This window comes from Antechinus flavipes, chromosome 2 (genome assembly GCF_016432865.1).
Source record: "Antechinus flavipes isolate AdamAnt ecotype Samford, QLD, Australia chromosome 2, AdamAnt_v2, whole genome shotgun sequence".
NCBI classification, from domain to species: domain Eukaryota; kingdom Metazoa; phylum Chordata; class Mammalia; order Dasyuromorphia; family Dasyuridae; genus Antechinus; species Antechinus flavipes.
The window spans coordinates 292,314,370-292,340,998 of NC_067399.1; the positions used below are offsets into that span (position 1 = coordinate 292,314,370).

At 33.4% G+C, this 26,629-nt stretch overlaps 1 protein-coding gene across 1 annotated transcript in view; it reads right to left on the bottom strand.

Moving 5' to 3' along the window:
* The window catches only part of LOC127546648 (cation channel sperm-associated auxiliary subunit beta-like), a 161,285-nt gene that overhangs the window by 93,099 nt on the left and 41,557 nt on the right, over positions 1-26,629 (bottom strand). The window contains 4 exon segments of the mRNA XM_051973660.1: positions 304-419; positions 1,017-1,112; positions 2,159-2,308; positions 3,867-3,962. Of these exon segments, the coding sequence (XP_051829620.1) occupies positions 304-419; positions 1,017-1,112; positions 2,159-2,308; positions 3,867-3,962 (458 nt within the window).

Sequence of the window (26,629 nt, forward strand, 5' to 3'; positions counted from 1 at the left end):
CTTCCCATCTTCAGACCAATCATTTGTAGTTCATTCAGCTAATACTTCTATGAAATGATATCTTTCATTTTCCTTTGAATTCTTTATCTTGTTCCTTGTGATTCTCAATTTATTATCTTACATTATTTTCATAGTATGATATATATGTGTGTGTGTGTATATATATAATCTTCTCATTTATTTTTCTCAGCAAGTCAGAACCAGTTCTGTTCTATGAGACACCACAAATAATATATCATGTATATATTCACTTAATGTCAGGGAGATATTTAAGATCAATGTCTACAAAGTTGAAACACATACTATTAAACTCTTCTTTGGATAACGAAGATCTTCACTTATAAAAAGACCCAATGAGGTGAGAAGTATTAAATGATGATTTGTTAAAACAACATCCACAAATGAAAAATCTAGGCAGTCTAAAAGAGGAAAAATAGTAATAGAAGTTGTCATAAATTTACTTATTAAGGGACAATATGTTTTAAGTAACTGGGATTTGCTGTCAGAGCAGCTGAGTTTAAATTTTGACTATGTGACCTTGAACAAATCAGCTAATCTTCTCAAGTCTTTCTAGATCTCTGAAATGAGGGTATGGAACTACATGGCATGTATGGTCCCTTAAAACTCTAAAACCTGTTTACTATAATTTCCTGAATAATTCTTGGCTCTAAAAGAGTCCTGTTATCATTATGGCAATGAAGAAAAGATCACATTTAGAGTAACTGTTAGTACAGTGCAATCCTAGGGATCAAATTCTACTATTAAGCATTCAGGAGTCACAACGTAACTTATTATTTACTTTCTTCAGAGATGCTAGGTAGCTTCATAAAAATATGAGGTCCCATGCCCTTTGCAATTTAGAATCACAGAATTTAGAAAAAGACACCTCAAATATAGTCCCCTCATTTTACTTATGGAAAATTGAGACTAGAGGGATTAAGGATCTTGCCTAAGTTTGCCTCAAAAGAAGGGCATAGGGGAAATACTTTCTAAAGACTTGGTCAGAAAAAAATCACCTTCTGATAATGCAGAGCAAATATTTTCTGTTAAATTGTACCATGAAGTACCATTGTCATCCCAAAATCCAGAATAGGTCAAACCTAAGTAGACACCTAAATAAGAGAAAAAAATGATATCCAAGACAAAGATTTAAATGAAACAAACACTTAAAATTGTAAAAAAACCATCAGTTCTGAATCAATTTTAAATAAATTTATAGTGTCAGGTCATTAAGCAAAACTTCTCTGATCTGCAAGAAGTTCATTCAATCTTCATTACATTCCTCGATCTTTGAGGGGAAAAAATAAATACATTTCTTCTTTCAGCTTTCCTAATAGAAACATGAAATGGATGAATATAGGATTTTCTTCTACAATATATTGAATCTGGAGCAATATAATCTTTGTTCACACTTCTACAGTGCTTTACAATTTACAGAATGCTTCCCTCACAACAACATTGAAGACAATGAGATAGATGGGGCAAATATTATTATACCGATTTCATAGATACAGAAAGTATGGATCACAGAAATTAACCAACTACTCATGGTCACAAAGCCGGTAAGGAGCTGAGTAACCTCTGGTTTAACTCTGGCTAACATTTGCAAAATAGTTGCCAGTCATATTTAATATTTTAATGGGATCTTTGATCTCATTAAGGTAAATATATCTTGCAACCCATCCTACCTTTTCTTCTTTTTTTCTTTTTTTTTTCCTGTCTTCTCACAGAACTTCCACAAGAGAACAGGGAAAGATAGAAAACTTCCTAAATTCCTTAAGAAAGACATTTGTATTAAGTCTTAACTTATTTTCTTCTCAATCTTTTAAACCATTTGGAAATCTGAATTCTGATCTCATTATTGAGATGGAACTTTCATCTCTACACTTGCCAGTGATTTCTTAATTGTCAAAAAATAAATGTTTTTTTCTAATTCATGATCCTTCTTATTTTCTGAAGTATTTGATAAAGTTAAACTCCTTCTCTTCCTAAATATTACTTCCTCTCAAGATTGTCATAATACTAGTCTCCATTTCTCCCCTTATATGTCTGACAAATTCTTAATCTCCTTTTTTTTATCCATATCACCAATGAATCCATATCACCACTGAGCACTATTTGCATTGAAAAATAATTCAGTTTAAAAGCATAAACTTACCTTCATAAGTGCCATCATACACAATACCAAGTATTACAACATCATTAGCACAAGGGCATTTTGCTATCTTAATTTTTTTCACATGTGGAATCATCTTAATAAACTGACTATGACTTATTGGCTCCCCAAGTTGCCATTGAAGAATAGGTTCTGTGGAACAAATCAAATTTTGATGTTAAAATTTATATTTGTGTTTATTAAAAAAGGCAATATTTTGCCATCTACTTTTAAAAGCTTTTATGGGGCACTATGTTAACTACATGGAGAACATTTCTATCTAGATACTCCATAGACATTTCAAATGCAACACATTCAAAGCTATTTTTCATTGGTAAAATACTCCCTCTTCCTGATTTCATTATTTCTATCAGTGTAATAAAAGTCTATATTTTTGCCACCAATATTTTTCAAGTAATATTCTATAACTTTTTAATTATTATTATAGGTTTTTATTTACAAGATATATGCATGGATAATTTTTCAACATTGACAATTGCAAAATCTTTTGTTCCAATTTTTCCCCTCCTTTCCCCTACCCCTTCCCCCAGATGGCAGGTTGACCAATATTCTATAACTCTGAGACAACAAAGAGTAAAATGTCCAAAACACTAAAGTTGAAAATCAGTCAAAGAGCTATCAAAAATGCAAATTAGGTGTGAGCAGGCTATCACATCCTACAGAAATATTCAGACACAAGAGAAGTGTTTAATAAATGTTCACTGACTTGACTTAATATCACGAGTTGAAAAAAAGGTAATTATGTCGCATGATGGTGAAAACAGGAAGGGATTAATTTCTATCTTATCAGTATAAAAATCACTTCATTACACAAGTATTATTCAACAGAAGTCTTCACCACTATCTTGTCAGAGTCATTGCAGCTAGATGGAACAGTGGATAGAGTACTGACTCTGAAGTGAGAAGGAAATGAGTTCAAATCCAGCCCCAGACATTTAACATTTACTAGCTGTGTGACCCCTGGGCAAGTCACTTAACTCCAATTGCCTCACCAAAAAAGAAACAAACAATAAATACAAAATTGTTGTACCATGTTTGATGTGATTTTTTCAATACTAAGATAAATTTTCAAGTTTCCTGTTCTGAATGCCCTAAGCTGTTGAAAAGTCAGTTGGTTTTCCCTTGAAGAAGAGTAAAATTAATTGGGGATCCTGTCTGAACCTTCTTCACCATCTGGGACTTATCATGTATAAATGAATTTATATAAATATAATAATTTAATGAGATAGCTATGTGACTTCCAGCAAGTCACTTTCCCTCTGTTAAAAAAAAAATGTAGGAAGGGGAAAAGGAAAGTTGAGATAACTGATTTCTGATTTTCCTTTCCATTTTATCATTCTATATGTCCATGATTAATACTCATAGATGGCATAGTGGATAGGTTTCAAGACAGGAAGACCTGAGTTGAAATCTAATTTCAGATACTATCAGTGGGTGGCTCTGAGAAAATATTCTCACCTTTGGCTGTCTTTGTTTCCTGATTTATTAAGAGGATTCAACCAAAGGACGTTTATTGGGTAGATCAAATGAATTAGTATATAAAGTCCTTTGCAAAATTTAAAGCATTATAGAAAATGTTAGCTTTTATTATTTTGATTCTATTACTACTCAGAGTAAAACTAATAGCACTGCACTTTATTGCAAATCTCATTAATGAAATCTGAGACTGTTACTTTTGTCTCATTTTTACCTCGGACAAGATCCAAAAGTGTTCCTTCAGTAATGTAAGTAGTTAATCCTTCTTGTAGTGAAATACTTACAAACCATTGTTCTATTGGTGCAATATCTATATGAAAACAAAGAGTAAATAATTCATGTAAGCAATGGCAACAAGTGAAATTATATGTGGTATGTTAACATAATAAATGTCCTATGATTTCAGAAAGGCCTGGAGAGACTTACATGAACTGATGCTAAGTGAAGTGAGTAGAACACCAAGAGAACATTGTACATAACAAGATTATGTGATTGTCAACTCTGATGGACTTAGCTCTTTTCAAGGTGAATCAAGTCAGTTTCAATAGACTTGTAATGGAGAGAGTCTTCTACATCCAGAAAAAGAACTATGGGGACTGAACATGGATCACAGCATAATATTTTCACCTTTTTTGTTATTTGCTTGCTTTTTTCTTCCTTTCTTTTCTTTTTGGTCTGATTTTTCTTGTGAAACATGATAAATGTAGAAATATGTTTAGAAGAATTGCACATGTTTAACCTATATTGGATTACTGTCTAGGAGATATAGTGTGGGAGGAGGGAAGGAGAAAAAATCTGAACACAAGGTTTTGCAAGGGTGAATGTTGAAAATTATCTTGGCATGTATTTTGAAAATAAATAGCTATTATTTAAAAAGTGATAAATGTCCTGAGATATCACCCTTATTCTTAAAGAAATCACCTTTAAATATGGCATCACCATATTTTCAAGATGGAAGAAACTTTTTTGTAAAATACAGTTTAACTGACTACTTATAAATGATGAAATTAAGACATAGAAAATTAAGTGATTTTAAAATGTCTCATAGATGGTAAGTGGTAAAGCCAGGATTTGAACCAAGATTTTGTAATTCCACATCTGTTGCTCCTTCTATTATACCATACTACATTTTCCCATAGATGTTTATATATAGAATCGTGGAAGAAAGGAATAAAAATGATGTAATGTCGATCCCAGAACTCTGTTATTGACAATTTGGTCATTATTTCCCTTCTGGAGCTCCCATGATAGTCTACATTATTAGTCTCCTTCATACTGGAATATCTGAATGTGTGATAAACTAACTTAAAAAGGTGTGTGTGTGTGTGTGTATGTGTGTGTGTGTGTGTGTGTTAGGGGAGGATTCTGGGAAGATGATGGAGTAAATCAGAAAATTCCAAACTCTCCATATTTCCTTCACATACAAAATAAAGTTATGCCTCAGGGAAAACATAGACTTGTGGGGAAAAAAAAAGTAAGACTTGGTGCAGAACAGGGATTGTCCTGGGATGAAGACCTGAAAGAATGGGGTTTAACAGGTCTAAAATGTAAACCTAAATGTAAATCCTTCAGCATGTAAGGCTCCCTGGGGCTAGTTGGCTTAGAAGGTAGCCTCAGCCCAAACCACAGGAACCTCTTCCTCCCAGACAGAGAAGGGAGGTCAGATCTGATTTTAGGAAGACTAAGGGAACCTCTATTGATTAGGAATGCTTGACCCAGTTGTGCAGCAGATATGTGGTCAGAGCAAGAAGGAACCAGTATACCTTGTGAGTACAAAAACAGCAGGCCAGAGGGAAGAAACTGAAATGAATTGAGAGGTACCATCCTCCTCATCCCAGGATTAGAGATGCTGACACTAATAAATTCTCTTTCTCTCTCTCTCTCTCTCTCTCTCTCTCTCTCTCTCTCTCTCACTCTCACTCTCTCGAAATGAGCAGGCATAGGAGAAAGAACTCAACCACAAAAAGTTAGTGAGAATAGGGAAAACTGGGGTTCATCTTCAGAGGAGGACATAAAATTATAATTTGTCAAGGGGAAGCAGTGAATGTATAACAGATCAAGAAAAAATAATATATAAAGAATGAAAAACCTCTTCTTTCCTAAAAATAACATTATATGGTTGTCTTCCCCCAGAGAATTTATAGAAAAACTCAAAAAAGACTTCAAAAACCAAATGAGAGAGATTGAGGAAAAACTAAAGAAACTGAAAATAAAAATAAATAAGAATCATTCAAGAAAAACAAGGAGATTATAAAAAGAAAGTCAACCAACAAGAAAAGGAGATCAGAATCTTAAAAAAAGACTCTGAAAATATTAAAATCAAAGAATAGCCTACAGTGAAGCAGTAAAACTTAAAGATTCAAACAAGAGAAATGTACATTATATGTTAGCCATGTTAAATTGTTTTAGATACATGCCTATATATATATAAAAAATGCAAATGTATGTGTGTGTGTATGTATGGGTATGTGTATATATGTAAGTATAAGTATGTATATATATATATATTTACACACATACATATATTTGGGAGGTGAAGTATATGTGTGAATGTATGCTTAAGTTTGTGTATATATATAAATATGCTCCCTCTTAACTGTAGCCTGCTTGGAGGAAGTAAGAGGAATGAAAAAGAAGAAAATAAAGGGGCTCAGCAGAGAACAAAAGAATAACCTCTAATGAAGTAAAGAAAAGATAACATTGAATATAATCTCTTCTATTATTATATGTTTTCTTGAAATTGATTATTACATATTTTAAAACCTCCCTAATATTCTGCTGGGCAGCTGAATATTTTTGCTTTTCCTTTTCCTGTCTTTTTCTATTTTTTCTTATTTTATATTTAGTTTTAAATAACTTTTTAAAAGGTTTGCAAAAGAAAAAAAAGATGTATGAGAAGTGCTTCTTTTTGTAGAATTACAAAATTCTAGCACTGGAAGTTCAACATTTTCTGTTATCTAAAGCAAGAATCTTCTCTACAATCTTTCTAACAAGGGGGATTCCAGTTAGTATTAGAATACTTCCAGAAATCATAAAATCACTCCTTAACAAGACCGTCTATAACACTTTTTGTATAGCTCAAATATGAGTTTGTTTACTTAAATTGAGCCTAAATCCATACACTTTTCATATATTGATCCTAATTCTGACATCTGTGACCAAGTAAAATACGACAATTGCATCTTCTAATTTACAGCCTTTTGTATACTATATTCTTCTCCCAACTATGCTTCATGATACTTTTTTAATTTTAATTCTTCCAGATTGTTTTTTTTTATACTTTACATATGATTGAATTTCCCCTCATGCCTAAGATGGATTCCTTTCATTCCTACCTTTCAGAATCTTTTATCTTCTTATTTTGTGTGTGTGAAGCCTTCCTTGGTATAACACAGGCCCCTCACATTTCTTATTAGTATTCTATTCTTTCTGAAATTTGCCCAGAAAATTTTCTTTAACATCTCAATTGGCCTTTTTACTTTTCCTTTCCTTTATCTTTTTGGCTCCTTAGACCACTCAGCCAACATAGTGTATGTAGTAAATAAATAATTTGAAAAGTCAGGATGAACAGGATTAAAGTCCTGTTTGTAACATACTATTAAGGTTTTTAAGTGAAGAAAATGATTTTGGGTTTCATCTTATGCCTAACATATTACAGATTCTAAACTGGATGGGTCCAATCTATACTTGAATTGTCTTGGATCAAAGCATTTCTAAGAATACCTACATAATTCACAATTGACCCATAATAAAATATTCCTTTTACTGTATCTATATTCTTCTGTTCTGCTCACTTCATTTTTCATCAGTTCCTATAAATCGTTCCATGTTTTTTCTGAAATCATTCTACTCTTCATTTCTTATTCCCCAATAGTATTTCATTATATATCTCAACTTGTTCAACCATTGCCCATTAATTGGACATTACCTCAATTTCCAATTCTTCACCACTGCAAATTTAAAAAAAAACTGCCTTAAATATTTTTACACAAATAGATTCTTTCCCTTCTTTTTGGATCTCACTGGGATATAAGTTTAGAAATGCTATTACTGGATCAAAGGATAAAAACAATTTTACAACTTTTTGGCTACAATTTCAAATTACTCAACAAAAGGTTTGGATCAACTCACAACTGACCCAGCAATAAATTAGTGTTCCAGTTTCCTGCATCCCTTTCAACATTTATCATTTTCCTTTTCTGATATCTTAGCCAATCTGATAGGAGTGAGGTAGGCACATCTTTAATTTCATCTGAAAATGGTCTGTTCGTATCTTTTGACTTTTAACAATTGGGAAATGTCTTGTATTTTTATAAATTTGACTCTCTTCTCTATAGATTATCATGACCATTTACAATACTGTGTATTGTGTACTATTATATTCCACTGATCTATCACTCTATTCTTAACCAGTGCCAGATTGTTTTGATGAATAGAATTTGTGATCTGGGGCAAACACTTATCTTCATTTTTTTATTAATTCCTTTGATATACTTGACCTCTGTTCTTCCAGATAAATTTTGTTAAGTTTTTCTAGCTTTATAAAATAATTTTTAGTGGTTTGGTTGTCATAGCATGGAATAAGTAAATAATTTAGGTAAAACTGTCATTTTTACTATATTGACTTGACCTACCCTATTTTCCCAGTTGCTTAATTGTTTCCATTTTATGTGGACAAGGTTTTATAATTATGTTCATATAGTTCATGGGCTTGTCTTAGCAGACAAACTCCCAAGTGTTTTATATTGTCTACAGTTATTTTAAGTGGAATTTTACTTTCTATCACTCTCTGCTGGATTTTATTGGTAACACATAGAAGTCCTGATGATTATTTGTAGATTTACTTTATATTCTGCAAATTGGCTAAAGTTGTTAATTTTTAACTAGTCTTTAAAATATATATGTAAATATATACACACAGACACATATCCTCACTTATACACACACATCTTTCTTATCCTGCTGACCCTTTGTTCCTAACTTGCCTTGCTGTTACTTAACCTCTCTCTACCTAGGGATCACTCTCTTGTTTTCTTTGTGTATCATCTCTCCTCCCTTATTTTCTTTATAGAGTTTGGAGGGTGCTGTATTCTTATTAATATATATGTAGTGTTGCCTATTTAACCCATTCTTGATGTGAGAAGGTTTTTCAGAACTACATGCCTTCTTCCATCCTCTGTCTTCTATGTCTATTCTTCTTCTGCATCTCATTTGTATGACATAATTACTTTGTTTTTACATATTATATATAAAAAATAATTTTACCTTAACTCTGCCCCAATCTTTCCTTTGAGCTATCATATTGATGTCAATCTTAAACATATGCTGTAAATTTCCCATGTTAAAAAAAATTCAATCATGCTGAGTTCCTTGAAAATGCTCTTTGATATTGGTTCTTACATGCTGAATTTTCTAGTAAGTTTGGGTTTGATGTATAGGAAGTCATGAAAATCTGCAAGTTTATTGAATGTCCATTTTTTTCTCATTTGATATTATAATTTTGATAGATATGATATTTTTGGCCATGGGCCTAGTTCTTTTGATTGTCAGTAGATATGATTTCAGGACCTGTGGTCTTTTATTGTGACTGCTGATAAGTCCTGTGAACTTATCAGTAGCTCCAGCATATTTGAATTATTTTTTTTCTTGTTTCTTGCAAAATATTTTCTTTGATCTGGGTTTTTTGAAATTTGGCAATAATGTTCCTACCTATTTACCACAAAGGATCTCATTGAGGTGGTAATTGGTGAATTTTTTCTATTTCTACTTTTTCCTCATGTTCTATCACTTCAGGACAAATTTCTTGGATTATTTATGGCATTATTATGTTAAATACTTTTTTTGGTCACCACTTTCAGGAAGTTCACTTATCCTTATATTTTCTCTTATTGATCTCTTCTCCATATCTGTCATTTTTCTTGTTTCACATTCTGTTCTATTTTTTCATTCTTTATAATTTGTTTTATTATCTCTTAGTCTCTCATAGTTTCACTGGCTTCCTCTTGCCCAATTCTAATATTCAAAGAATTATTTTCTTATCTGAAACTCTGTACCTCCTTTTCTAGTTGGTTAACTTTTTTCTCATAAATTTTTTTCTTGAATTTTTAAAAAGTTTTTCCTCAATGTATCTCATTTTACTTTTAACTTCTTTTTTGAGTTCTTCAATAAATTCTCTCTGAGCAGGGAACCATTTCACATTGCTCTTTGGGGTAAAAGCTTTTTTTCCTTTGGTCTTCATTTTCCTCTGATGAAGAACCATGATCTTCTCTGTTTCCACAGTATGGTGGGATTTTTCTTCTTTGTTGGCTCATTTTTTTAAAAAGAGGTATAATACTGGGTTGGGGGAATGGTATCTCTGGCTTCACTTCAACTTTTCTCTCTGATCATGGAACCCTAAGCCAAAAGCTCCACCCTCTAGCAAATGCCCACAGCCAGCATTGTCTCTCCCCACTGCTTCTGCACTCACCAAAGTGGTGGTTTTTTTCTTGCCCAGTGCCATATCTTTGCAGCATATCTGGGCCTGACTCTTAATCAGCCTAGATTCCCTTAGGCTTCCCAGACTCTGACCACAGAACCCTATAGTTCTTATAGTAGGGAAGGTGAAAGTTTCTAGGGTTCTTGCTGAAGCTCCAGCCACATCCAGGTAGCCCCAGGATTCTCTATCTGATGTTTCTCTGGAACTAACCTGGAAATATTTGCACTTCATATAAGCAAATCCCTGCCCTGGGTCTTTCTTCAGATCTTCTCAGGTTGTATCAGGAGAATCCCTGTTCTGTCCCAAGTTTTCTTGATTTTTCATGTGTCTATGTTTGCCCTGAGATGCAAATGTGTTCTACTTGTGGAGGGAATTTGGAGAGTTTGAAATTTACCAATCTTCTCTACCATCTTCCTAGAATCTTCCCCAAAACTAGTTTTTTGCTTGATTCTCTAAGATTCTCTGAATATTTCAGCATATGATCTGCAAAGATTGATAGTTTTGTTTCCTCATTCCCATTCTAATTCTTTCATTTTTTTTTTCCTTTTTGTTATACTTAACATTTCTACTTCAGAACTGAGTAATAATTGTGATAATGGTCATCCTTGCTTCACCGTGGATCTTACTGGATGAGTTTTTAAGTTATCCACGGTATAAATAATGCTTGTTAAATGATTTTTAGATAGGTACTACTTATCTTTTTAAGAAAAACTTCATTTATTCCTATGCTCTCCTAAGCAATATTCTTAGGGACAAATGAATTCACAAGTGATAAAAATAAGCACCCATTATCTTTAGGTTTTTTTCTTCATTTATTGAGATAATCATGACTTCTGTTGGCTCTGTGATTGACATGATCAATTAGGCTGATAATTTTCCTAATATTGAACCATTCCTGATGTAAATCTACCCAGTCAGTATCTTGTATATGAAATTGATGATATATTGGTGTAATCTTGCTAATATTTTATTTTTTTTAAAATTGCATCAATATTCATTAAGGAAATTGTTCTGTAGTTTTCTTTCTCTGATTTGGCTCTTTTTTGTTTACATGCTATTTCCATGTTTGTATCATAAAAGGAATTTGATGGGATTCTGCCTATTTTTTCAATATTTATTTGGTATTGGAATAGATCATTCTTTAAATATTTGGTATAATTCACTTAGGAATTATTTCACAGTTTATTGAAGGCTTTTTAAATTTATTTTTCTAAAGTAGGGTTATTTAAGTATTTGATTTCATTTTCTGTAAACCTTGTAATTTTGAAAAAATATTCATTTATTTTTTGTATATTGTCAGATTTGTTGGCATATAATTAGGCAAAATGATTCCTACAACTATTTTTATTTCCTCTTCATTTGTGGATGAATTCACAAGTTTTGGTAGTGGTAATTTCATTTCCTGTTGTTTAAAATCAGATTAACTAGTGGCTTTTCTATTTTATTGTGCTTCTCCCCTAACACCATCTGTTTTATTTGTTGTTCAATGAATTTCTTATTTTCAGTTTTGTTAATCTCTCATTTTCAGGATTCCCACTTTGATGCTTAATTAGGGATTTTTAATTTTTTTCCCTTTTTTAAAGTTACACATCCTATTCATTGATCTTCTTTTTTTGTTGTTTCATTGATACAAGCATTTCAAGATATAAATTCTCCCATAAGTAATGCTTTGGCTGCATCACATAAATTTTGGTGTGTTGTCTGGTTGTCATTCTCTTTGATTAATTTATTTAATGGTTTCTGAAATTCATTTGTGTACCCATTTATTCCTTAGTATTATTTAGTTACCAGTTATTTTTAATCTATATAACTTTTAACCTATAGTGGTTCTGTGCTGAATGTAATTTTTTATTGCATTATGATTTAAAAGGATGCATTTAATATTGCTGCCACTCCACATTTTCTTCTACAAATCATTTAACTTTTCCTTGATGCTATACCATTTGTTGCATTTATGTTTAGTATTGTCATCATTTTATCATGGTACCTTTTAGTAAAATTTAGTTTTCTTTCTTGTCTTTTTTTATTAAAGCTATTTTTACTTTTGCTTTGCCTGACATGATGATTGCTACTCTGCTTATTGTAGTTTTTTAATTTCATTTAAAACAGGGACTTCCAGCCAAGATGGCGGAGAGGAGGCACATAGCTGTGTAAGCTCTGCATTTTCTCTCAGAATCCATTTCATTACAAGCCTCTGAATTAATGATTGACTGAAAAAAAACCCCACAAATAGTCACCAAGGGAAGACATCCTTGAAATTCGCCAGGAAAGGTCTGTTTTTGCTCAAGGGTGGGGACAGCTTTAGATTGGGCACAGGCTGAAGGCAGGCAGCGGTAGAGAGAGCCTGGCAGGCAGCTCACAGCCAAGCAGACCGGAGTGGGGTGGGGTATGATCTCAGCCGTCTCTGTGGGGAGAACTTTGCTACAGGATTGGATAGTTTGCCCTGGCAGCAAGCCAGCACACAAGCAGAGAAGCTAAAAACACCAGGGATGAAGAATACAACTTGGAACAGCTGGAGTCTCTCGGGACCTGGCCACCCCTCCCCACAATGTCTCAGCATGCTCTTGGAGTCTCAACGAGCACAGGCACAGCACAGCCATCACTGTCCTGTTAGTGCCTCGCTGCTGCCCCCCCCCCCCTGCAGTCTGTAGAGGAAGCTCAGTAACACCACCCAGCCCCTCCCCACAAAAAAGATTTGGTTTTTTTTTTCTTCTTTTCTTTGCTAGTTTGTCTTTGATTCTTCTCTGACAAAATGAGCAAAAAATTGAAAAGGATCTTAACCATTGACAGCTTCTATATGGATAGAGAGCAGACTCTAAACTCAAGGAAACTAAAACCAGATTGTCTTCAGATGAATTCCCCAAAGGAGGAGATCATCTGTGCTGAGGAACAGATGAATCTCATAGAAGAAATTAAAAAGGCTCTCACAAGACAGCTGGAAGAAAAGGAGAGGGAGGCTTGGCAAGAGAGTCTGGAGAAGTCATTCCACTCATTTAAAGACAGAGTGGATAAAGAAATCAAATCCTTGAAAAATAGGATCAGTGAACTGGAAACAGAAAATAGCTCTCTAAAAAATAAAATTGGTGAAATGGAAAAAATTCCATTGAACAAAAAAACTCAATTGGACAATTAGAAAAAGATATTTAAAAAGTGAGTGAAGAAAATACTTCATTGAAAATCAGAATTGAACAAATGGAATTGAATGACTCGAGGAGGCAACAAGAATCAGTCAAGCAAAACCAAAAAAAAATCAAACAATGGAAAATATGTGAAATATCTTCTTGGGAAAACAACAGACCTGGAAAATATATCCAGGAGAGATAATCTGAGAATTATTGGACTCCCAGAAAAATATGATGAAAAAAAGAGCCTGGACACTATTTTCCAGGAAATTATCAAAGAGAATTGCCCAGAAGTCATAGAAACAGAGGGTAAAATAGATATTGAAAGAATTCATTGATCACCTACTGAAAGGGATCCTAAAATCAAAACACCAAGAAATATAGTGGCCAAATGCCAGAACCCTCAGACGAAGGAAAAAATACTGCAAGCGGCTAGAAAAACCCAATTCATATAGAGGAGCCACAATAAGGATCACCCAGGTTCTAGCAGCATCCACATTAAAAGATCAAAGGGCCTGGAATATGGTATTCCAAAAGGCTAAAGAACTTGGTATGCAACCAAAAATAACTTACCCAGCCAGAATGAGCATCTTTTTCCAGGGAAGAAGATGGTCATACAACAAAATAAGCAAATTTCACCTATTTTTGATGAAAAAAATTAACTTAACAAAAAGTTTGATCAACAAATATAGAACTCAAGAGAAACCTAAAAAAGTAAAAAGAAATCTTGGTAACTATATTTCTGCTATAAGGATGTATAAAGAATACACGTATACCTTGTTCTAGAAACTAGAGGTGGAAAGGACATTGTACCAGAAAAAGGGGAAAGTGGGGGTATTACATCTCACAAAGAGGCAAAGGAAACCTATTACATCTGAGAGAAAGAATGAAGGGGGATGAATATAGTGGATATCTAACTGCCATCAGAATTGGCTTTAAGAGAAAAATTTTAGACATATTCAATTTATGGTGAAACTTCTCCCACCTCATTGAAAAGTGAGAAGGGAAAAGTGAAAAAGGAAGGAATAAGCTAAGCAGAAGGGAATACGGAAACGGTGAGGGAAAGGAGTAAGACAGGGGGAGGAACTTTAAGGTGGGGGGAGAGATACTAAAAAGGGAGGGCTGTGAGAAGCAAGTGGTACTCACAAGCTTAATACTGGGAAGGGAAGGAAGGGGGAAAGGAGGGAGAAAAGCATAAACAGGGGTTAACAAGATGGCAAGTAATACAGAATTGGTAATTTTAACCATAAATGTGAACGGGATAAACTCCCCCATAAAGAGGAGGCGGTTAGCAGAATGAATTAAAAGCCAGAATCCTACAATATGTTGTTTACAGGAAACACACCTGAAGCAGGGAGATCCATGCAGGTTAAAGGTAAAAGGTTAAAGTACAATCTACTATGCTTCAGGATGAAGTCAAAAAAGCAGGGGTAGCCATCCTGATCTCAGATCAAGCTAAAGCAAAAATTGATCTAATTAAAAGAGATAAGGAAGGGCACTATATCTTGCTAAAGGGTAGCATGGATAATGAAGCAATATCTGTATTAAACATATATGCACCAAGTGGTGTAGCATCTAAATTCTTAAAAGAGAAATTAAGAGAGCTACAAGAAGAAATAGACAGCAAAACTATAATAGTGGGAGATCTCTACCTTGCACTCTCAGACTTAGATAAATCAAACCACAAAATAAATGAGAAAGAAGTCAAAGAGGTAAATAGAATACTAGAAAAGTTAGATATGATAGATCTCTGGAGAAAATGAAATGGAAACAGAAAGGAGTACACTTTCTTTTCAGCAGTTCATGGAACCTATACAAAAATTGACCATATATTAGGACATTAAAAACCTCAAACTCAAATGCAGTAAGGCAGAAATAGTAAATGCATCCTTTTCAGATCACAATGCAATGAAAATTACATTCAACAAAAAGCCAGGGGAAAGTAGACCAAAAAATAATTGGAAACTAAATAATCTCATACTAAAGAATGATTGGGTGAAATAGCAAATCATAGACATAATTAATAACTTCACCCAAGAAAACAACAATAATGAGACATCATACCAAAATGTATGGGATGCAGCCAAAGCGGTAATAAGGGGAAAATTCATATCTCTAGAGGCCTACTTGCATAAAATAGAGAAAGAGAAGGTCAATGAATTGGGCTTTCAACTAAAAATGCTAGAAAAGGAACAAATTAAAAACCCCCAGTCAAACACTAAACTTGAAATTCTAAAATTAAAAGGAGAGATCAATAAAATTGAAAGTAAAAAAAAAAAAAGCTATTGAATTAATTAATAAAACTAAGTCTTGGTTCTATGAAAAAACCAACAAAATAGACAAACCCTTAGTAAATCTGATTAAAAAAAGGAAAGAGGAAAATCAAATTGTTAGTCTTAAAAATGAAAAGGGAGAACTCGCCACTAATGAAGAGGAAATTAGAGCAATAATTAGGAGTTACTTTGCCCAACTTTATGCCAATAAATTCGACAACTTAAATGAAATAGAAGAATACCTTCAAAAATATAGCTTGCCCAGACTAACAGAGGAAGAAGTAAATATCCTAAATAGTCCCATCTCAGAAAAAGAAATAAAACAAGCTATTAACCAACTCCCTAAGAAAAAACCCCCAAGACCAGATGGATTTACATGTGAATTCTACCAAACATTTAAAGAACAATTAACTCCATTGCTATATAAACTATTTGAAAAAATAGGGATTGAAGGAGTCCTACTAAACTCCTTTTATGACACAGACATGGTACTGATACTTAAACCAGGTAGACTGAAAACAGAGAAAGAAAATTATAGATCAATCTCCCCTAATGAATATTGATGCTAGAATCTTAAATAAAATATTAGCAAAAAGATTACAGAAAATCATCCCCAGGATAATACACTATGACCAAGTAGGATTTATACCAGGAATGCAGGGCTGGTTCAATATTAGGAAAACTATTAACATAATTGACTATATCAATAACCAAACAAACAAAAACCATATGATCATCTCAATAGATGCAGAAAAAGCATTTGATAAAATCCAACATCCATTCCTAATAAAAACACTTGAGAGCATAGGAATAAATGGACTTTTCCTTAAAATAGTAAGGAGCATATATTTAAAACCATCAGTAAGCATCATATGCAATGGGGAAAAACTGGAACCTTTCCCAGTAAGATCTGGAGTGAAGCAAGGTTGCCCACTATCACCATTATTATTCAATATTGTATTAGAAACACTAGTCTCTGCAATAAGAGTTGAAAAAGAGATTAAAGGAATTAGAGTAGTCAATGAGGAAACCAAACTATCACTCTTTGCAGGTGATATGATGGTATACCTAGAGAACCCCAGAGATCCTACTAAAAAGCTATTAGAAATAATCCATAACTTTAGCAAGGTAACAGGATACAAAATAAATCCCCATAAATCCTTAGCATTTTTATACATCACCAACAAAATCCAACAGCAAGAGATACAAAGAGAAATTCCAATCAAAATAACTGTTGACAACATAAAATATTTGGGAATCTATCTACCAAAGGAAAGTCAGGAATTATATGAGCAAAATTACAAAAAAACTTTCCACACAAAGTCAGACTTAAATAACTGGAAAAATATTAAGTGCTCTTGGATAGGCCGAGCAAATATAACAAAGATGACAATACTCCCTAATCTTTTTATTTAGTGCTATACCAATCAGACTTCCAAGAAAATATTTTAATGATCTAGAAAAAATAGCAACAAAATTCATATGGAACAATAAAAAATCGAGAATCTCAAGGGAATTAATGAAAAAAAAAATCAAATGAATGTGGCCTAGTTGTACCTGATCTAAAACTATATTATAAAGCAGCAGTCACCAAAACCATTTGGTATTGGCTAAGAAATAATTAGTTGATCAGTGAAATAGGTTAGGTTCACAAGACAGAATAGTCAACTATAGCTATCTAGTGTTTGACAAACCCAAAGATCCTAACTTTGGGGATAAGAATTCATTATTTGATAAAAACTGCTGGGATAACTGGAAATTAGTATGGCAGAAATTAGGCATGGACCCACACTTAACACCATATATCAAGATAAGATCAAAATGGGTCCATGGTTTAGGCATAAAGAACGAGATTATAAATAAATTAGAGGAACATAGGATAGTTTATCTCTCAGACTTGTGGAGGAGAAAGAAATTTGTGATCAAAGTTGAACTAGACACCATTACTGATCACAAAATAGAAAATTTTGATTATATCAAATTAAAAAGCCTTTGTACAAACAAAACTAATGGAAACAAGATTAGAAGAGAAGCAACACACTGGGAAAACATCTTCACAGTTAAAGGTTCTGATAAAGGCCTCAAATATATAGAGAATTGACTCTATAAGAAATCAAGCCATTCTCCAATTAATAAATGGTCAAAGGATATAAACAGACAATTTTCAGATGATGAAATTGAAACTATTACCACTCATATGAAAGAGTGTTTCAAATCAGCATTGATCATAGAAATGCAAAATAAGACAATTCTGAGATACCACTACACACCTGTCAGATTGGCTAAGATGATAGGAAAAAATAATGATGAATATTGGAGGGGATGCGGGAAAACTGGGACACTGATGCATTGTTGATGGAGTTGTGAATGAATCCAACCATTCTGGAGAGCAATCTGGAATTATGCCCAAAAAGTTATCAAACTGTGCATACCCTTTGATCCAACAGTGTTATTTCTGGGCTTATATCCCAAAGAAATACTAAAGAAAGGAAAAAGACCTGTGTGTGCCAAAATGTTTGTGGTAGCCCTGTTTGTAGTGGCTAGAAACTGGAAATTGAATAGATACCCATCAATTGGAGAATGCTTGGGTAAATTGTGGCATATGAATGTTATGGAATATTATTGTTCTATAAGAAATGACCAGCAGGATGAATAAAGAGAGGCTTGGAGAGAAACTTACATGAACTGATGCTAAGTGATATGAGCAGAACCAGGTGATCATTATATACTTCAACAACGATACTGTATAAAGATGTATTCTGATGGAAGTGGATTTCTTTGACAAAGAGACCTAACTCAGTTTCAATTGATCAATGATGGACAGAAGCAGCTACACCCAAAGAAGGAACACTGGGAAATGAATGCAAACTATTTGCATTTTTGCTTTGTTCCCGGGTTATTTTTACCTTCTGAATCCAATTCTCCCTTTGCAATAAATGAACTGTTCGGTTCTGCATACATATATTGAATCTAGGATATACTGCAACATATTTAACATATATAGGACTGCTTGCCATCTAGGGGAGAAGGTGGAGGGAGGGAGGGGGAAAATCGGAACAGAAGTGAGTGCAAGGGATAATGTTGTAAAAAATTACCCTGGCATGGGTTCTGTCAATAAAAAGTTACTATAAAAAATTTCATTTAAAGCATAATAGGTTCTATTTTAGCCCCTTATCTTTTGTTAATAATATTTTCCCAAAAAATATGTAAAGATAGTTGTATTCTATAATTTTCTTCTTCCTTCCTTTATCTTCTGCCTCTTGAATACAGTTAGCAAGTTGATATAGATTAATATGTGCAATCAGGGCAGCTAGATGGCTCAATGGATAGAGCATGGACCCTGAAGTCAAGAGAACCTGAGTTCAAATCAGTCTCAGACACTTAACACTTCCTGGCTGTGTGACCCTGGGCAAGTCACTTAACCCTAATTGCATCAGTCAAAAAAAAAAAGTACAATCCTTTTATGTATATTTCCATATTTGTCATGTTATGTAATATATATCATCAGATCAAAAGAGAAAAAAACACAAACAAAAAGCTGAAAATACTATGCTTCAATCCAAATTCACTCTCCATAGTTCTCTCTCTGGATATAGTTGCCATTTTCCATCCTAAATCTATTGGAATTGCCTTGAATCACCATAATATTGAGAAGAGCCAAGCCCAGAATAGCTGAGCATCACATAATCTTGTTCTATATACAGTGTTCTCCTGGTTCTGCCTACTTAGTATTAGTTCATGTAGGTCTTTCCAGACTTTTCTGAAATCAGCCTTCCAGATCCTTATTTTTTACTTATATCTTGTAAACAACAAATTGTGAGATTCTGTATTTTAATCCCCTCTGCTATTTCTTTTTCTTTTATTGATAAATTCATTGCATTCATACTCATGATTATAATTACAATGCATTTCCTCTTTCCTATTTTTCTCCTGTTTATCTTTGTGTGTGCCTTTGTCTCTGCCTCTCTCTGCTTCTCTTTATCTCTGTTTCTTGCCTCCTTCTCTTCCTCTCTCCTCTTTCTTTCTCTCTGTCTCTGTCTCTGTTTCTATTTCTGTCTGCCTGTCTGTCTCTTTCTCACTCACTCTCTATTCACCTTATGCCTCATATTTTCTTACTGTCCACTATCTTTCCCAACTAACAATCTCTTTTATTAACCCTTCCCACTTCTCCTGTTCCCCTAACCCTCTTCCCTGGGCCAGAAAAGTTTTTATACCTAATTGAGTGTCATTTTATTCCCTCTTTGAGCCAAATATGATTAGAGTAAGAGTCAAACAATGCTCACCTCCCTCATCTTTCCCTCATAGTTCTTTCATCCCTCTTCATGATGAATTATCCAACATGAGATAATTTTGCCCCATTCTACCTGTCTTTTCCCTGTGGTCCCAGTGTAATCCTCTTTCTCATCTATATTTTTATATCATCCCATTAAAATCAATTTATACCTTTCTTTCATTAACACTGAATTAGATACTTGAAGTTGTGGATTGATTCAACTATTACACTGAATTTTTGGAACTATATTTAAAGGGCTATAAAACCATTCATACTCTTTGACTAAGGAATATCACTACTAGTTCTGTTTTGCAAAAAGATTTTTTAGAAGGGAAAGAAACTATTTACACCTAAAAGAAATAGCTCTTTTTTAGTGTCAAAAAAAGTTGGAAATTGAACAGATACCCATAAACTGGGGAAGGGTTTAACAAGATGGGGTATATGATTGTGATAGAATCCTGTTGTGCTATGAAAAATGATAAGTAGAATGCTCTCAGAAAAAATCTAGAATGACTTTCATGAACTGAAATAAAGTAAAATGAGTACAACCAAGAGAACATTACACACAACAGAAGCAATATCATAAGATGATCAAGCACTGATGGCTTTGTTATTATCATCAATACAATGAACCAAGAAAATGTTGAAAGACTATTGATGAAAAATGCTCCTATTCTACAAGAAAGACCTGATGGAATCTTAATACTAATTGAAACATACTTTTTAAAACTTTTATTTGCTTGTGGGGAGGGGGTTGTCCATGTTTTCTTTTACAATATAACTAATTTGAAAATATGTTTTGCATAACTACATATGTATAACCTATATCCACTTCCTTTCTTTCTCAGTGACAGTGGGGGTATGAGAAAGGAAGGGGAGTGTTAGAATCCTTACAAAGTGTTAACTCACTGGAATTGATAGAAACAATGCTTATGTACATAAGTTTACACCTTTGCGAGTTCACACATTAGTTCACACATTAGAGTTCACAAGTCCGGGAGATTCACAAGTCAGGAACCCACAATCCCACTCTCTCAGAGAAGGAGTCAACCTTTGGGTTAACACCTTTAAGAGATCATATATAAGAAGCTCTTAGAGCCTCAGTCAGGAGTAAGTCAGTTCGGGAGACTGACAGAGACAGAATTCAGTCGGGCTCAGAACTGGAGATTCAGAGGGAGGTGGAAGCTGAAGCTGAAGCTGGAAGAGACAAAGGACAAGCTGCAAGAGTTCTTGGAACCAAGGAGGGAGATAGACCTCTAAAACAACTAATTGGGCTATTTTGAAGGAGACAATAAAGGATTGAACTTTTAACAGTTGGCTGCACTTGAAGTGATTACTGATCTGAACCAAAACTAAGGCTGTCTCTAGAAGCTCCCCAAGAAACCTGCTCCCAGAGAACCATCATATTTGTGTTTAGAAACACAACAGGGGAGATTTTGGATTTTTTTTTCCTGAGGCAACTGGGGTTAAGAAGTGGGGTCAAATTTGAACTCAGGTCCTCTTGACTTCAAGGCTGGTGCTCTATCAACTGCGCCACCTAGCTGCCCCTTGAATTTTTTAAAAAAAGAGTTACAAGTATTTTCCTGTGGTTATATATAAATAGTTTAAGCTTATTTAATCCTTTATATTTTCTCTTTGCTATTTATTTTGTTATACTTCTATGGGATTTTTGTATTTCTGTGAAGCTCTGATCATCATGAATATTTGAAAGTCCCCTATTTTATTGAAAGTCTATATTTCCTCCTGAAAATTTGTACTCAGTTTTTCTGGCTCCTTGATTTTTGGATTGGAATCCTAGCTCCTTTGACTTCCAGAATGTTATATTCCAAGTCCTATGATCCTTTGTTGTGGAAACTACTAAATACTTTTTAATCCTGTTACTCTATGATATTTGAATTCTTATTTTCTATTTTCTCCTTGGTCAGGGAGCTCTGGAATTTGGCTATAATATTCATGGGAATTTTCATTTTGAGATCTCATTGAAGAGATGATCAGTGGATTTCTTCAATTTCCATGTTACTCTCTGGTTCTAAAATATGAAGATAGTTTTTCTTGAAAATTTTTTGAAAGATGATGTCCAGGCTCTTTTGTGTATCATGACTTTCAGGTAATTCAATAATTCTTAATGATCTTTCCTGTGTTTATGAGGCAGGTCAACTGTTTTTCCAATGAAAATATTTCACATTTTCCCTGTTTTTTTTTTCATTCTTTTAATTTTGTTTCAGGGTTTCTTGATATCTTATTTGCCCAATTCTAATCAGTAAGCAATTTTTTTCTTCAATAAATTGTTGTACTTTCCTTCATAAATCTGTTGAATCTGTTATCATAATGCTCTTGAATTATTCTACTTTATCAAATTTTTCTTCTCCCTTTTTATTTTTTTAAATCCTTAAATCCTTTTAATCCCAAGATCAATTTTTTTTTATTTTTTGAGGTTTCACATGTAGCCATTTTGAAATTTGATTTTCCTTGTAACATTTTGTCATTTCTATGGTCAGGTCCTTTTCATTGTTTTTTTGCTCATTTTTCAGTCTATTTTTAATTTAAAGTCCAGCTTGACTTTTCATTTTTATATTTTCCTCATTGTTTCATTTCAGCTGCTTTACAAATCATTGGTAATCTTTTATAGGTATTTCAAGATAAATTTGTGAGAGTTCAAAAAACTTCCTGCCTTCACTCTATTATCTTGGTTCACTGGAATACTTTAATCAAATTGATAAAGGATATGGCTAAAAGACAGGTATCTCTGAGACTCAAAGGGAAAGGAAGGATAGCAGAAGGATTGTGAGGACTGAAAGATAAGTGAGCATGCTAAAAAAAAAAGTGGCGCTTTCCAATGCCATGAGCTACATCTGATTCCACAGCAATAAATAGAGAAAATTTCTCAAGCTCAATAGTCAAGCAAGTTTCATCTCTACATACCTACATGAACTGGCATTTTAAATGGAGATACAGGACAAGATGGTGGAGGGAAGCCAGGAAGTTACTCAGGCTCTCCAATTTCCTTCAAAAACTACATGAAACAAAGCCGCTGAACAGTCTGACAGAAGGAAACCACTCTCCAGATAGATTGGAAAAACTTCAAAAAAGATCTGGGGTGAAAAGTGTATTCAGTCTGGCTCAGACAAAATTGCGAAAGCCAGTGAGGGGGGTCTTAATCATAGCAAACCAGCAAATAAGACCTTTGGTCTTGGATCACTAGTGAAGCAGATCATTGGGACAGCCTCCAGCTCAGAAGAAAAATTCTTAGAAATCAGACTGTTTCTTGGAAAGAGTAGAAAAAGCTAACTTCTGCAAACAGAAGAAGGCCCTGTGTTCAAAGCCAAGACTCAGAGCTGCACAGGGAACTTGGGACAGTATCCCCTTACACCATGACCATAAAAGTTAAAAGAAGAAAGAAAGAAAAAAACAGCATAAATACCAAAAGGAAAGAAAATGAGCAAGAAACAGAAAAGAACCTTGACCATAGGAAGCTACTATGGTAACAAGGAAAACCAAAACATCAATACAGACAAGGACAAATATGTCTATAAAGGAAATCTCAAAGAGTGATATGAATTGGTCTCAATCCCACAGAGGTTTTTGGAAGTATTCATAAAAAATATTAAAAGGTGAATAGGAGGCAAGTAAAAGGGGTAAATGAGAAAAGAAATTAGAGATATGCAAGAGAGAGTGAATAGCTTGAAAAAGGAAGATGATTCCTTAAAACATACAATTGGCCAAATGCAAAAAAAATCCACTGAAGAAAACAACACCTTCAAAGGTAGAATTAATCAAATGAAAAAAGAAGTAAACAAGCTAATTGAAGAATATCACACAATAAAAATGAGAATGCAGCAAGTGGAAGCTAATACCGTTATAAGACATCAAGAATCATTCAAACAAACTAAAAAGAATGAAAAATGGAAGAAAATGCAAAATATCTCATTGGAAAAATAGTCAACTTGGAAAATAGATCTAGAATAGAAAATTTTAAAATTATTGGTCTACTTGAAGGCCATGACTAAAAAAAAAAAAGATCCTGGAAACATTCTTCAAGATATCATCATTTACATGTGAATTCTACCAAACATTTAAAGAACAATTAGCACTAGTGCTATATAAACTATATGAAAAACTAGGGAATGAAGGAGTCTTACCCAAATTCCTTTTATGATACAGACATGATACTGATACGTAAACCAGGTAGGCTGAAAACAGAAAATTATAGACCAATCTCCCTAATTAATATTGATGCTAAAATATTAAATAAGATATTAGCAAAAAGACTACAGAAAATCATCCTCAGGTTAATACACCATGATCAAGTAGGATTTATACCAGGAAGACAGGGTTGGTTCAAATATTAGGAAAATTATCAGTATAATTGTCCATATTAATTACCAAATTAACAAAAATCATATGATTGTCTCAATAGATGCAGAAAAAACATTTGATAAAATCCAACATCCATTCCTAATAAAAACACTTGATAGTATAGGAATAAATGGACTTTTCCTTAAAATAATCAGTACCACATATTTAAAACCATCAGTAAGCATCATATGTAATAGGGACAAACTGCAACCATTCCCAATAAGATCATCAGTGAAACAAGGTTGCTCACTATTACCGTTACTATTCAATATTGTATTAGAAATGCTAGCTTTGGCAATAAGAGTTGAGAAAGAGATGAAAGGAATTAGAGGAATCAATGAGAAAACCAAATTATCACTCTTTGCTGATGATATGATGGTATACTTAGAGAACCCCAGAGATTCTACTAAAAAGTTATTAGAAATAATCCTCACCTTTAGCAAAGTTGCAGGATACAAAATAAACCCACATAAGTCATCAGCATTCTTATATATCACTAACAAAATCCAACAGTTAGAGGTATAAAGAGAAGTTCCATTTAAAGTACTATTGATTGTATAAAATATTTAGGAATGTATCTGCCAAGGGAAAATCAGAAACTTTATGAGCAAAACTACAAAACTCTTTTCACACAGATTAAGTCTGATCTAACCAACTGGAAAAATATTAAATGCTCTTGGATAGGGCGAACAAATATAATAAAGATGACAATACTACCTAAACTAATCTATTTATTTAGTGCTATACCAATCAAACTCTCAAAAAACTATTTTAATGACTTAGAAAAAAAATAACAACACATGGAAAACCAAAAGGTTGAGAATTTCAAGGGAATTAATGAAAAAAAATCAATTGAAGGTGGCCTAACTGTACCAGATCTAAAATTATATTATAAAGCAGCAGTTACTAAAATCCTTTGGTATTGGCTAAGAAATACTTTAGTTGATAAATGGAATAGGTTAGGTTCAAAGGACAAAACAGCCAATAACTTTAATAATCTAGTGTTTGAAGGTTGCCCACTATCACCGTTACTATTTAATATTGTATTGTATTAGAAATGCTAGCTTTGGCAATAAGAGTTGAGAAAGAGATTAAAGGAATAAGAACAGGCAATGAGGAAACCAAATTATCACTCTTTGCTGATGATATGATGGTATACTTAGAGAACCCCAGAGACTCTACTAAAAAGTTATTAGAAACAATCCACACCTTCAGCAAAGTTGCAGTGTATAAAATAAATCCACATAAGTCATTAGCATTCTTATGTATCACTAATAAAACCCAACAGTTAGAATTACAAAGAGAAATTCCATTTAAAGTAACTACTGATTGTATAAAATATTTAGGAATCTATCTGCCAAGGGAAAATCAGAAACTTTATGAGCAAAACTACAAAACACTTTCCACACAAATTAAGTCTGATCTAACCAACTGGAAAAATATTAAATGCTCTTGGATTGGGCAAGCAAATATAATAAAGATGACAATACTACCTAAATTAATCTATTTATTTAGCGCTATACCAATCAGACTCCCAAAAAACTACTTTGATGAACTAGAAAAAATAACAACAAAGTTCATATGGAAAAACAAAAGGTCAAGAATTTCAAGGGAATTAATGAAAAAAAAATCAATTGAAGGTGGCCTAGCTGTACCAGATCTAAAATTATATTATAAAGCAGCAGTTACTAAAACCATCTGGTATTGGCTAAGAAATAGACTAATTGATCAATGAAATAGGTTAGGTTCAAAACAGCCAATAACTTTAATAACATAGTGCTTGACAAACCCAAAGACCCCAGTTTCTGGGATAAGAATGCATTATTTGACAAAAATTGCTGGGAAAATTGGAAATTAGTATGGCAGAAACTAGGCATTGACCCACACTTAACACCATACACCAAGATAAGGTCAAATGGGGTCATGACCTAGGCATAAAGAATGAGATTATAAATAAATTGGAAGAGCATAGGATAGTTTACCTCTCAGACCTGTGGAAGAGGGAGGAATTTATGACCAAAGAAGAACTAGAGATCACTATTGACCACAAAATAGAAAATTTTGATTATATCAAATTGAAAAGTTTTTGTACAAACAAAACAAATGCAGACAACATTAGAAGGGAAACAATAAACTGGGAAAGCATTTTTACAATCAAAGGTTCTGATAAAGACCTCATTTCCAAAATATATAGAGAATTGACTCTAATTTATAAAAAATCAAACCATTCTCCAATTGATAAATGGTCAAAGGATATGAACAGAAAATTCTCAGATGAAGAAATTGAAACTATTTATAGACATATGAAAATATGCTCCAAATCATTATTAATCAGAGAAATGCAAATTAAGACAACTCTGAGATTCCACTACACACTTGTCAGAGTGGCTAGAGTGACAGGGAAAGATAATGTGGAATATTGGAGGGGATGTGGGAAAACAGGGACACTGATACATTGTTGGTGGAATTGTGAACACA